This window comes from Amia ocellicauda, chromosome 23, assembly GCF_036373705.1.
Source record: "Amia ocellicauda isolate fAmiCal2 chromosome 23, fAmiCal2.hap1, whole genome shotgun sequence".
Classification (NCBI taxonomy): Eukaryota; Metazoa; Chordata; class Actinopteri; order Amiiformes; family Amiidae; genus Amia; species Amia ocellicauda.
Genome location: NC_089872.1, coordinates 2,598,040 through 2,613,132, shown reverse-complemented (window position 1 = coordinate 2,613,132; position 15,093 = coordinate 2,598,040). Strand labels below are relative to the sequence as shown.

The following is a 15,093-nucleotide window of genomic DNA, read 5'->3' as shown; positions in this document are numbered from 1 at the left end:
ATAAATCCTCCATGCAAGAGCGAGAAGAAAAAAAAGTTCTTGCTTAGTCATGCTCTGTCCAGGAGAATTATTTGGCAAACTCGAGTCAAGTGCTTGCAGTGGAGGTTTTTTTCCAATAAATTCTTCTGTTTTTTTTTTTCTTTCTTTTCTTCAGTAGGGAAATATTTGGCATTTGAGAATGCTAGAGGATTAAGGAATGTCCGCAGTGGAAACATTTTGTCGCTGCTTTTGTTGGTGCTTGACAAGTGTTTGAGGTGTGAAGCAGCAGTTTCAGTTGGTATATTCAAATTCACTTAGGAAGAAAACTTTAGATGGCTGACTCAAAATCTTTTACTGCCTTCAGTTAGAGCATTTGTATCTTGCCTGTTTTTGAAATTATGGCAATCTGTTCACAATTTCGGGTAAGCTTTATTCTTTTTCGGCTGAGATGCTTTGCCATTCTAGATTGCTCTTCTAGCAAAAACAGCTTCTGTTAAAGTAAAAAATTCAATCATTCTGGGGAAATTCCAGCCTTCATTTCCAGACTGTGAAAAGTAATGGAAAACCGAAATGATTAATATTTACAGTAAGTGAAGAGCTTGCAGAAAGTTCTTAAGTGCTGATGCAGCTGGTAGAAACTTGATGATATTTACATTTCACATATGGGCACTTTCATAGCCTACTATGACTGGGATTCCCCACAGGGCGGCGTTCAGTTGGTTGAGTGCTGCCGGGATTGCAGGGCTAGAGTCTGTAAGGCTTTCCTTGTCTTGACAAGTGCAAGAGCGACTCTGTAGCTTACCAGTGTCTGTGAGCTCTGAGTTTTGATCCTCGACACAATGCTACAGCTCGGCTGCTTGTGAATTGACTTGCGTTTTCAAAGGAAGTGGAAGATTTGACAGCACCACTTGCATTACTGTGCAGGTTCTAGTTATTGGGTGAGTTGTTAGGATTAAGAAAAAAAATAATTGAATTGACAATCAGTTGTGTTGAAGTGGGTAATGACAGGACCGTTCTGACCTTATCATGGGAAGTTGAAAGCAAATGTCAAAGCACTGTGGGAAGTTATCCATCAATAACTGTTGGAACCTTGAAAGGTGACTTTGCCTTGAAGGTCAAACACAGTTCTTCACCATTTTTTCAATGGTGGTTTGGGCGAGAATAGAATATAGGTGTAGTATAGAATGACACTGACTGAGGTGATTGAAACACAACAGTAAATGTTAGAATTGATTTATCTGTACAGTGTGGGAAGAGATGTTGGGGAAACTGATCCATCTGGTAAGGGAGCTAGATAATTCCAGTAAACTGGGCGCTGCAGTAGGGGATATTCTTTGCTAGCCCTGTGTCAGATTGCAGCAGTGGTGTTCTGCTCTGTTCCTGGAGAGCTGCAGTCAGGTTAGTGTTTGAGGTCACCATAAATCGCCTGTTAATGAACAAATGATCCTTGTCAAGGTTTTCTTCAAATGATCTGTGAACCTACCGAAACACTGCATTGTAGATCTGTCCAGGATCAGGGCTGCAGTTTCCTAGTTTATAGGCTTTGGTAACTGCTGTGTTGCTGTAATGATGTGATCAGTGTGTTCAGTTCCGGGCGTTAATATGCATTAATCTTTATTTACACAGCAAGACATAATTGCATGATTTAGAGAGCTGAACTGTATCCCACTGATGTATGTAGATTCAGTAACAGATGACAGCCCTACAAAAAAAATTATTGCACAGACCTTCCGTTATCACTGACTGTTTATCCTGTGACTATAAGTGATTTAGGATGAGGGACAATGTCGTTTTACCTTGCTGCCCTGTGTTTTTGTGTCCAGGTGCTGAGCCAGGTCCACCCCAAGCTGTCGTCAAAAGAGGACGCCCTGCAGTACATAGAGGAGCTGATCCTGCTGCTGCTCAGCATGCTGTGCCAGGCCCAACCACGCACTGTGCAGGATGTGGAGGTAGGTGCTGCTGTCTGTGTGCATGAATGGTAACAGCCATTATCACAATAATTATCAGCACAGTTAAAATGCATTTACTGTGTGGATTTCTAACCCCTTTGATAGACTACCAGAACATATTCAAATGTTTGAGGGGTTTCCCACTCCCATTTAATTTTGTTTTTGGGAAGTATTTTCCCAAATTAATAATTGTTCTGTTACAGCTATAGTGCTTTAAATGTATTAATTCAATTTAACCAGAGTTGGAGAGGAAGAGGGAGGGAGAAGGCGGCACACAGAATAAACCTAAATGTAACTTTAGCCCCATTCACACTGAAATGCCAGAAAATTGCAGGCAAGGTTTGCCAGCTTTTTTCCTGTTGCAACCCATTCACACTGGCTTTGAATGCAGGAAAATTGCCGGCAAGGATCCATTCACACAGAAAACAGAGATTGCCGGCAAGAGCACTGTAGCCATGGGAACGAGATGCTACAGAAGCATGTGGATTCGAGAAAGGAGACACCGACATATATTCTGTTCTAGATCTGCGATTCATTGATTGCTCAAAATTGCATTAAAATCAAATTAAATAACTCAAAACAATCTACCATCAGTGTCACTGTAATGCAGTCTAAAGTCTCGTTCACACTAGAGTTTTTTGTTTCGTTTTCAGTCCAGTTCAGTTCTTTTGGAGAAGAATGTGAACAACAAATTTTGATTGGCAAACCAACCGAAACAACACCGAAAGATGCAAAATAACTGAGTTTCATTCACTTGGAAACCTGAATGTGACAGTGGAGGGTCTCAGCTCTTTTTCAAAAAGAAAACAAACTCCACATTTTACCCAATAGCATGTAGTTTTGACTGTACAGTACCAGTTGAGATAACAATGGGCATTTATGTATTTATTAATTTACTTATTCTTAACGGTAACATCAGTAATCAGTAAGGGTGTTACAAAAAATTCTAAATGGAATATAATGCAAATTAAAGTTTTTTTTAATCATTTTGCAGCCTTTTTGTACTTTTGTTTGTGTAGTAGCACTATGTTTGGTATGTCAGTAGCAGTAAAATACTCATAGATGGATATTTAGGGGATGTCACACAACTGTGTTATTGTATATTTGTATATAGGCAAAACAATCACCATTTGGCAGCGCATCACTGATTTATAATATTCACAAGTATAGCAGCATATCGTTGTGTTCAGTATAAATGTATAAATATGCCCCTATTCTGATTGGTTACGTCAGTTAGCTGACGCACTGCGTTGACCACGCAAGGATGTCACTCGTCATTTGACGGCAATCATTTTCCTGCTATATTCACACAGACCCATTGCTGGCAAATTGCTGGCAATTAGACTAGGAACCTTGACAGAAAATTGCTGGCAATGATTTGCCACCAATTCACACAGACCTTGCAGGCAACACAATGCCACCAAATTGCTGGCAATCGTTTTGGTGTGAATTGGGATTTTTGTTTGTGTGTATCACTTGAATTAATTCCCCGTTTACAAACTCTTTAGAACCATTTTAAAGGCTTGTCGTATAACAACTTAAAAGAATCCAGTTTGGTTTTTGCATTTTATTTAAACTCGTGTCCACTGCTGTATGGATCTGCCAGTGCAGAGATTCAGGATATGTTTTGTAATAATTCCTAAAGCTCACAGAACCCCCTACTGGTGAGCTTCTTCAGTGACACTCACTTTGTCTGCATCAGCTTCAGCAACCAAGCTTGGCCTTCTACTGATGGGAGCTGCAGGGATACTCAGACATCAGGTTCAGCAGCCTCAAAAAGTCAATGGGTTCTAGGATTCCATTGAGAGATTACTTCCAGTGGGTATTTTAGTATACTATGAGATTCATACATTACATCCCACTTAGTAATTAACTTTTACATGTAAGCTTCATTTTTTTATTTTATTGCCACCCTCTGGCAATGGCTGACGTCTTTTTCATTTAAACCAATCAGATCCGTAACTTTATTTCCACTGTGCAGCTTAGTTGCATCCCAGGAACACAAAGTGTCTTGATCTTTTAAGTTGTGTAAGACAACACCATGTCTTAGTGTTATGTGTTTTGAATTGAAGGTTAGATTCAGATTATTTTAAGCTTTATTATGCCACTGTATGTAGCATTTTGTTGTAACATTCTGGAGTGCACAATGGAGCAGGATGAGAAGATGTTAGTGTTGATGCCATGCTGGTCACATTGGTGCTTTCAGCTTTTACAGGTCTGTTTGGGTTTGATTAGGTTGTTTGTTTCGGTAAATGCTGTAGAACATTTATCAAGGGTTCTAAAAGTTGTAATCGAAGTGGGGAATGAGGATCTGATAGAAATCAATGTAGTGTCTTAACTCAGTCTTAACTAGAATCATGACTAGGACAGTGCCTGTACCGTTATACCACTTCACCGTTCATTTTATATCAAGCTGTCCAAAAGAGATTGGACTAGGTGTCTGTCAGATTGTTGACAGGTGTAGCGTCAACACATTTCCATAACAACTGTCTTTGAGCAAACCTCTCTGAAGACACTACAGTCAATTATTTTGCGTCAACTTGCATTGTTCAGCTTCTAATAGTCTAATTATCTCATGATTTAGAGTTACAGACAGTTAAATAACTTCTTGGGGCATCTACTTATTATTCAACATATATAAAACATACAGATGTGCTCAAATTTGTTGGTACCCCTCCACAAAAAACAAATAATTCACAGTTTCCTCTGGAATAACCTGAAACTGACAAAATTGGCATCCACCATTGTTTATTCCATATTTAATAAAATTCAGACTTTGCTTTTGTTTTTCAACATATTGTAAATAATAAAACAAATGAAAATGTCATGGACAAAAATGATGGGACCTTCAACCTAATATTTTGTTGCACAACCTTTAGAGGCAATCACTGCAATCAAACATTTTCTGTAGCTCTCAGTGAGACTTCTGCACCTGTTATCAGGTAGTTTGGCCCACTCTTCCTGAGCAAACTGCTCCAGCTGTCTCATGTTTGATTGGTGCCTTCTCCAGCAAGTTTCAGCTCTTTCCATAGATGTTCGATAGGATTCAGATCAGGACTCATAGAAGGTCACTTCAGAATAGTCCAATGTTCTGTTCTTATCCATTCTTGGGTACTTGTAGCTGTGTGTTTTGGGTCATTATCCTGTTGGAGGACCCATAACCTGTGACTGAGACGGAGCTTTCTGACACTGGGCAGTTAGTCTTGATTTCATTGTACCCTGCACAGATTCAAACCACCCTGTGCCAGCCGCAGCAAAGCAGCCCTAAAACATACCCGAGCCCCCTCCATGTTTCACTGTACCTACAGTTCTTTTCTTTGAAAGCTTCATTTTTTTCGTCTGCGATCATAGAGCTCATGTGACTTGCCAAAAAGCTCTAGTTTTGACTCATCTGTCCAAAGGACATTCTCCCAGAAGGATTGTGGCTTGTCAATATCCAGTCCAGATTTTATGTTTTTCTTTCAAAAGTGGAGTCCTCCTGGGTCGTCTTCCATGGAGGCTAATTTCGTTCAAAAAGCGATGCATGGTGCGATCAGAAACTGACGTACCTTCACCTTGGAGTTCAGCTTGTATCTCTTTGGCAGTTATCCTTGGTTCTTTTTCTGGCAGTATCCTTCTGTTCAATCTGGGGTCGATTTTCCTCTTGCGGCCACACCCAGGGAGGTTGGCTACAGTTCCATGGACCTTGAACTTCTTAATAATATTTGCAACTGTTGTCACAGGAAATTCAGGCTGCTTGGAATTGGTCTTGTAGCCTTTACCTTTACCATGCTTGTCTATTATTTCCTTCCTGATCTCCTCAGACAACTCTCTCCTTTGCTTTCTCTGGTCCATGTTCAGTGTGGTGCACACAATGATACCAAATGGCACAGTGACTACTTTCCTCCATTTAAATAGGCTGAATGACTGATTACAAGATTGGAGATGTGTGATACTAATTAAAGAAACAAATTAGTTTGGAATATCACCTTAATCCAATTATTTATTATCTTTTCTAAGGGATACCAACAAATGTGTCCAGGCCATTTTAGAATATCTTTGTAGAATGAGCAAAAATTCATCTCTTTCACAGCTTCTTTGCTTTATTCTATAACATACCAAAGGCATGCAGGTATACATGATGCAATAGCTTTTAATTTAATCACTTTTCAGGACAAATTAAGTATTATTTCAATTTGCTGTAAGGGTACCAACAAATTTGAACACATCTGTATATGGTTAAAGCTTTTTTTTCTGTCAAATTAATTGAAATTACGGTTGTTCCCTCAGCAAGTGCTGTGAGAATAGTGTTTGACTTTGAATAGCCTATTTAACAGGAAAATACATTTGGACATTTGTTTTCCTATTATATTAATCTTATTTTTATCATTGTAGGCTATTTTAGTTTGGTTTTATTATATAGTATTGTAATGATAGGACAGAATGCATTTCAGCTTTTTTCAAGATAATGAAACATTGTCCAGCTAACAATGATCACATCGGAGTTGCAAAGTCAATACGTTTGTATTTTAGACACGAAACCTCCACACACCACATTACTGAAAGCACATGTTTATAATACACATGCACACACACACAAAAATTGCATTTACACAACATTCTTTAAAATATTTATTTGAAGTCTTTATTCTGTTTATTTGTTAATATTTCTTATTGCTTATAATATTAATATTGCTTCAGACACATGTATAATTGATACATAAGTATACTTTAACTATTTATTTAACCAAATTAATCGCCAAGTAACATGGTTTCATATTAAGGGTGTGATTATTTTCAATCTCAACTTTGTATTGGTGTTAATTGTTTCAAATTAGGGATGTGAATACTCTCAACTCTAAATAATTTGTGTGATATGAATTTAGCAGAAATTAATGCTGCCAAGTGGTTGTTCCTTGTATAAAAGCTGGAGTGGCAGTTCTTTTCATAATCAAATAAAGCTCAAACGGTCTAAACAAACAGTCTTATTTTTCTATGTCCATGTCCTGTGATGGCAAAGAAACGTTAGGGCACAGTCTAACACTGAATAAGTCAGTGAACACAAAAAGGTTTATACAGCCTCTCTGCCAATGGTGCAAGGGAAGACTTACTACAAAGAGACCAAGTTGAAGAACCTTCCTTTTGTAATGTAATGCTCTTGCTTCGTAATTTTACTGCATTGCTTCTAAGGCTGTGCCTGTAAACGGTATAACGCCTCACCGCAGTGAAAAATAATTTATATTTTTTATGTAGCGATTCTGAAGCCTCTCTGTTGACTATAACTGCAGTGGGTGACTGTAGGATTTAATTAAAGGCTGTTTTGGAATCGGTGTAGGAAATTTTAAAAAGTATTCGATCTAAATTAAAACCAGTAGTGATCAGATTTTATTTATGTAGCTACTGAATTGAATACTTACTGTATCTGTTATTTTTGATTTATTAATAGATCTTGGGGTTTTATTTATGTAATTATATGTCAATATGTACTGAATCTGTAATTTATGATTTATTATAGCACTTTGTTTTTATGGTGAATTCTTCAACGGTATATTGATTCCAAAAATCTGTCAACGGCACAGCTCTAATCGCTTTTTTTTTTTTTTTTTTTTTTTAAATGCAAGCAGATGGAGCACATGAATTATAAAGGTTAACAACTAAACCATTTCACATGGTAAATGTACAGCCAAAAAGTTGCAGTTTACCATGTATACAGACATTTTAAATGGCTTACTCTTCAACTTTATCATCATTTTGTGATTTTCACTTTTAAAAATAAATACATAAATTACTCCTTTATAAATACCTTTATTCGCCTTTTTGTTTCACTTTGCACTGGTAAAGTCTTGTCCAGTATAGTGTGTATCATTGCGTGTTTGTGTGCATATATTTATCAGAGTTGTTATGCAATTCAAATCTTTTGTGTTCAGAAGCACCCATTAGGGTGTAGGTTTATGTGTCTAGGGTAAGTGTACCTATCAAGCCCACCAAGTTGAGACATTTTAAAGACACTGGTCTCTGGAAGAGGACTGATAAGACAATGAAAGATGAATCTCTCATGTAAAGTTATATTACTCCACTTTTACATTTTCTAAATACAAAAGAATTAGTGAAAATGTGAAAAGTCCTGACTGGGATTAATGGGTTGTACCAAAAGAAGCCCACTACATACATTTTCTCAATAAATCTATTTTAATGAATTAATGAATAGGTCTAAAATATTTGAATACATTTCCTCCATAGGAAAACAGTGTTACCTGTTAAAATTCAAAAAGTAACATCAATTAATCATTGTGGCACACACTATTTCAAATGGCCATTTCAGCATTTCTCAAGGAGATGTGGGGGGTGTGGCCATCAAAATGCTCATGTCTCTGTTTACATACACAGTCTATGTAAGTAGGCTTATAAGGAACACACTGGGCTTAATTGGAACAACAATAGAATTTGGTAAAGAAAATTTTAAAAAATAAAAATGCATGAGATACTTTTTCATTTTTATTTGTGAGCTTAATGGGTACATGGGCTAAATAGGTACACTTACCCTATACTTTAGACAACTGTTTTTGTTACAACACTCAATAATTACTTTAACCTGAGTATTGACAGGGTTATCATTAGGGATGTATATAGTACCATTTCCATATGCAAAACATAACAAAACTTGGTCATTACCACATTTTATTATTATTTTTAACATCGTTTGATTTGCTGAGTTAATGCCTAATTTTTCCCACGTTTTCTGAATTTTAGGAACGGGTTCAGAAGAGTTTCCCTCACCCCATCGACAAGTGGGCCATAGCAGACGCCCAGGCAGCTATTGAGAAAAGGAAGCGGAGGAATCCTTTAGCCCTGCCTGTGGATAAAATTCACCCCTTGCTAAAGGTGCTTGTATCTGTTTATGCTGAATTCTTGCTTTAAAAAAACAAAAAGAGGTAGCAAACATGTAGTACTAGAGGATTCCAGGAGAGGGTGTGCAAAGCTCTGTTTCAGTAATTCTTAGTCAACATTACACCGAAAGTTCAGATCACTCAAACTGTATTGCCTCTTACCTTAATGCATTCATCATTCAGTATGAAATGTTTTGTTTGACTTTCTATTATTATATATTTAAATGGTGAAAATATACTATAATCCATAAATAAGCTAAAAACTTAATCCATTCTTCCATTCTACCTTAATTTGTGCTTCTAATGACTATGCGTTTATGTTCATGTTTTGCCTGGGGGATAAGGTTGCTATTGTTTTTTTGTATTGGCTTCACCATTTTGGATAAAATATCAAAAATAAGTAACATTTATGTATATGTTATAAGTACAATGCTCATGTTGTTTGGCTGATACCAAGGTCTAAATGGAATGACTTTTTGTATTTTACATGACTTTTTTTTTTCTTCTCCCCATAGGAGGTTCTGGGATATAAAATTGACCATCAGGTTTCAGTTTACATTGTAGCAGTGTTAGAATACATTTCAGCAGACATCTTGAAGCTGGCAGGGAATTATGTCCGGAACATCCGTCACTATGAGATCTCCCAACAGGACATCAAGGTGGCGATGTGTGCTGACAAGGTGAGAAAAAGGGCTGCCTTTAGTAATGTAAGTTTTGTAATGCGTCACCCTCTCATCCCCTTTGGTTTCGTTTTCCGAATTAATCTATGTATTACATTATGTATTGCAGATAATATGAATTTGTCAGCATTCATTGAATTTCATATTCCCTCATCTTCTATTTTGGGCTTAAACACAAATGCAAATTTGTATTTTTCCACTTTTGTTTGTAAATAAGAAATTATGGTAGAAACGTATATATTTTATACAATCTGTTTCATGAAGAAATCCTTTTGAAATTACATGGTTTTGACAGCTTGTTTCAGAAGACATACCACAGTTGTACATCCCTTCTTGTGTATTATAATAGTGTAATGCAATCTCTGTCTGGTCTTCTTTTGAAATATCCTTGCCAATGTTCTATGTAAAATTACCTCTTATTCATTTGAAATTGTGAGCTGATGTCCGATACATTTTGTAAATATTGTTTTGTAAAATAAGTAGAAAGAGCCCATCTTCTGTTAGTCTGCTAAGTTTTAGATGGCTTTATCCTAATCCACTCTCAGTCAACAACATTGTTCGTTGTTGATTTACAGGGAACTGCAAAACGTCACATAATGTTTTGCGGTTTCTACAAACCAGTTGCTTTAATGAAGTGGCCCTCCAAATCTACTGGAGTGGCCAACCATGCCATGTCCATATCTCCTCCAATTACCAAATGTGTAAAACTATAAATATAGGGCAGCTGGGTGGAGTCGTGTTTAGGGCTCCTGAGCAGTGGGTCATGGGTTCAATCCCAGATGGGGGACACTGATGTTGTACCCTTGAGCAAAGTACTTTACCTAGATTTTCCAGTTAAAAAAAAAAAAAAAAAAGAAAGCTGTATGAATTGGCAAATTGTATGTAAAAATAGTGATATATTGTCACAGTTATTAGTTGTGCTGGATAAGGTTGTTTGCTAAGAAATCTATTAATAAATATTCACTTGTGTTTTTTTGTGCTAACTGAGCTAACTGAACATATAGACTATTTGCTTTTTCTTGAATCATTTTGTTAAATCTTTTGTTTTCACAAGTTGTGGTTTAAATTAACATTGTCTCTATACCAAGTTCTGAATACTAGAGCTTCCCTCATTTAAGTGAAATGTTTCAATGATCAGATGGCTGGTATTTAAGAGCTAACAATACTGATTTTGGTGGTGTAATTCCCATCTGTGCATCTATTATTGGTATACTGGTACCTACAATGGAGATAGTTTATTGAACCCATTGAAGACACAACTCAAGTTATTATTGTACTCTCATACATCTCAATATAAAAGAACTGTTCACATGAATGTAAACTCTACTTCTTGTCTGTCCATGTTAGCAACATGCACTACCTAGGCTTGTTTGTGAGAATGTCTGTCAATGAAGTCACAAGATGAAACGAACTCCCCAAAAGAGCCACCTTCAGTACACTCCCATGTCTCAACTTTATTTATAAAAGCAGCAGAACAGTCACACCACAGTTTGTACATACAATATCATATGACTATGACAATTGATTAAAAAAGGGGGGGTTCTCCATTATGATCTGCAGCCGCGATCGAAACTAAAACAGTTTCTCTTCTGAGACATTGGAATAGGTGTCTGTCAGGTTGGCCACAGCTATAGCAATAACACATTTCCATTGCAACTGTCTGTACAGTTACCAAGCCGTGGACAGATAAACTACATGGAGCTACTTATTGTTCATCATATTGAAAAATATTGTAAAACTTTCTTCTGTCAAAAAAACTAATTTATATATGTAATTAAGGTCGGTCCAAGAGCAAGTTCTGGAAGAATAAGGTGTCATTCAGTGTGACTCCTCATAGCCTATTAAACAGGAAAATATACTTGGGCATTTTATTCCACTTATAATAACTTTTATCATTGTAATCTATTTTATTTTTGTTTTAGTATTTAGTATACTTTGCTTTTTTGGTCTCCAAAGCTTTGATAATGTGATCGGGTATTAGGCTCCAGTGAAGAATTGTTTTTAAAACCAAAAGCGAAACATTACAACTCTGATGTGATCATTGTTAAAGCCGGACACAGTCAATATGTCGGTTACCCCGAGATTGAAGCAGCAGAACTTACTGCAGCCACACAGTATCTTTAAACAGGTCCACTAAAAGACAGTTTTTATGAACATTGTGTTGATGCTACATCTGTGAACAACCTGACAGGCACCTATTCCAATGTGGAATTGTTTTAGTTGCTATCACAGCTGGATAAAATTGCCGGTATTGACTATAAAGTGGTGAGGTGGTATATCGTTTACCGGCACAGCCCTGCATGGAGCTTACTGTATATTGTGATTACTTTATAGTTAAACTGGCTTCCTGTCCTGTACTGCCCTCACACACATACACGCACACAGACCAAGAGTGAGACATTTGCCTGCTAGAGACAAGAGCCAGGTCACAATCCGGCTTAGTGCAGAACAGTAGGGAAAGAGAGCTGCCGAGAGCTGTACATAGCATGGGGAATGCATTTTCATTAATGCTTATTCAGCACTAATATGATTTAGGTACTTGTTGTGTCAAAAGGTGTGAGTGGGTGGGGGTTCTGGGTGGGTTCCAGGACTCACTAGGTAATCAACAAGGTGTGTGAGGCTGACTCTCCTGTCCTGACTGTCTCCTAGGTGCTGATGGATATGTTCCACCAGGATGAGGAGGACATCAGCGGCTTCCCTCTGATGGACGAGGAGCCCTCTGTGTCCGGGGAACAAACCTACTATGACCTGGTCAAGACCTTCATGGCCGAGGTGCGGCAGTACCTCAGGGATCTCAACCTCATCATCAAAGTCTTCAGGGAACCCTTCGTCTCCAACACCAAGCTCTTCTCTATGAATGTAGGTGGACCTGCTCTGCTGCCCAGGTGTACATTCACTTGTTCATGATGGTGTAAGACCATACAGAAATTGTGCACTGTACTGCATCTCTGAAAGGAATTACAGTGCAGTGAAAATGTTGAAGTTTCAAACTGCTTCATAGCAACCAATGTGAAATCTCCCCATCGCCCTGCAATATTCCGAAGCGAATGGTAAGACTCCGTCTGCTATACCATCACATGAAGCGCAGCTGGACACGGTGCGACTCATACATGGCATCAGTGCGACCAGCCATTTCAGTTCTTTACAGATTTTCACAGTGTGCATTGTTACATCCAATCACTATGGAATCTTTCATAATTTTGCTGACTGTGATTCTCTTCGCAGTGCTTACCCCTTCTATAATTACTATGGCAGCACCAAGGATCCTACTGTGGGTCTAAAAATGCAAGGGAAAAGTTATTTTGAGTTCAGTACACATCTTATGTTTCATATAATTTGAAAATGTTATTTATGTCAAATGATTTGTGGTTCATTAATATAGCTTATATTAACTATGTACCATGCTGCTATGTTAGTTATATAGGGGTTATTTTAGTCTTTCAAAGGTTTTTCAGGAAATTGTTCATTACTGCCCGTACATATTTGAGTGCCCCATTGCGAAAGTCACGAGTTTCGAAATTCTTATGAGCTTAGAATGGCCCGACTGCCCTGTTAGTTTGATCACCCATGACTTCACTATCTGAAAGGGTCTTGCATTTTCTTTTTCTTTTTCTTTCTTTGACACTATTTATTTGTAGGTCTGGACACACAGGTACCTGACCAATACAAAATTAGTATCTACTAACTGCCAAGTGGAAGGGTTGCAAATGTGAGTGTCTTGGTCGCAGTTTAGAGCTGAAGAAGTGCCTAGCGCAGGGTTCCCATCAAAATCCCCCCCCCGCCCCTCCTCACTCTTACCGGAGAACAGACTGTCGGCAACCCCCCCCGGCCGCTGGCCTGCAGACTATTAGCTCGGGGGAAAAAAAACGAGTTAACGAACCATGGCCTAGTGTATTGTTGAAGTTATTTAATATTTATATTCCTCTCCTGTGTGTCTGTTGCTACTCTAAGCAGCTCAAACGGAATAAGGCAGTGATCTGAAATACAGGTTTTGGAGTGATATTGTAAAGTTATGAATCTCTACCCCACGGGTAATAACTAGATCTAGTGTGTGATTGTGACAATGTGTGGGTCCTGAGTAAAGCTCGGGCAGATCTGGCAAAGCTCCTCTGGTTCGATGTAGGGCTGGGCAATATGACGATATATATCGTGTGACGATAGAAAAACGTCTTATCGTTTCATATTATGCTCTATTGTTTATTTCGATGTGTTGCAAATCCCACTATTTACGGCAATATTTTTTGTCATTTGGACGACGCTTTGGGTTCTTCCCAGTTCTTCCACACATGCTGGATGCAGGCAAAAACATGCAGGAGAGTGAACTTGACACAGAATAACAAAATAACCAAAAGATACTTTAATGCACAAGCACACACGTTCCGCCCCACTCTCGTCGCTGGGCTAAACTTGATCTGCAAGCACCCCCGACAATACGCCATCGCACCCCCCACCCCCGCTAATTTAGATGTGTATAATTTGTATAAAATTTAAGAATAATAAACTTTGTTTGCATTTTAATAAATTGGAAAGCAATGCAAACACATGCAGAAAGTTTCGTTTTCTTTTTATTAAGATGATGAAGTGGTTCAACGGTTTTTATAATAATAATAATAAAAACTATTTTGTAATAACACGTATTGTACCGGTAAACAGAATCGATACGCGACAGTCAGAGAAGAAATGTACCTGTCTAGTTAAATGTGCTACTATAAACCCAGATGTAAATCTACCTGATTCTATACCATTTTACAGTGCATGTGTGTGTGATTACTATTACTTGTGTTATTGTTGTTATGTGACAGTAAATCATACTTTGTATATGTGAATATATATATATATATATATATATATGAACATAAGAAAGTTTACAATTAATAACTGAGTGATCCAAGGATCCTATCCAGCCTTTAAATTTTTAAATGTTCCCAAATTTTCAGCATCTACCACATTGTTGGGGAGTTTGTTCCAGATTGTGACTACTCTGTGTGGAAAAAGTGTCTCCTGTTTTCCATTTTCCATTTGTGTCCCCGGGTGCGTGTGTCCCTGCTGATCTGGAAAAGCTCCACTGGTTTGATGTGGTCGATGCCCTTCATGATTTTGAAGACTTGGATCAAGTCCCCACTAGGGTTGTAACGGTATGAGATTTTCACGGTATGATAATCGCCTTGGAAAATATCGCGGTTTCACAGTATACGGTGTTAAACAATCATTATTATTATAATCATCAGCTACAATGACCCTTAAATGAATGAAAACAGATAGGGTTTTTTGGTTGAACATATGGTTTATTATAACAAACTTTATTTTTCATAAAATAAACTTTTTATGGAAGTACGAGTCTACCTTTTGAAAAAATAAAGAAAAGCTGCACATCTCCCATTTGAACAAAATAAGGAATAAGTTATTTCTCTTTAGGTTAGACCAGAATAAACCAAACTGTCCTTCCTCTTGAACAGCATAAATGGGAGAGCAAAAAGTGCCAGGTTTTTCCACTGCTCTAAAGGGCATCATGTCTTTAGCAATGAAATAAGCTACAGCATGATTCAATTCATTGGCTTGTTTGGATGTAGGATGTAACTTGAATCCTTTTGCAAGTGACTGTGACAGTTGGTTGAGCTG

The 15,093-nt window shown here is 37.7% G+C and overlaps 1 protein-coding gene across 1 annotated transcript in view; it reads left to right on the top strand.

The window, feature by feature from the left end:
* The window catches only part of sos1 (son of sevenless homolog 1 (Drosophila)), a 94,614-nt gene that overhangs the window by 34,659 nt on the left and 44,862 nt on the right, over positions 1-15,093 (top strand). Inside the window, exons 2-5 of the mRNA XM_066696506.1 lie at positions 1,803-1,928; positions 8,658-8,789; positions 9,310-9,474; positions 12,124-12,333. Coding sequence (XP_066552603.1) covers positions 1,803-1,928; positions 8,658-8,789; positions 9,310-9,474; positions 12,124-12,333 — 633 coding nt within the window. The remainder of the gene's footprint in view (positions 1-1,802; positions 1,929-8,657; positions 8,790-9,309; positions 9,475-12,123; positions 12,334-15,093) is intronic.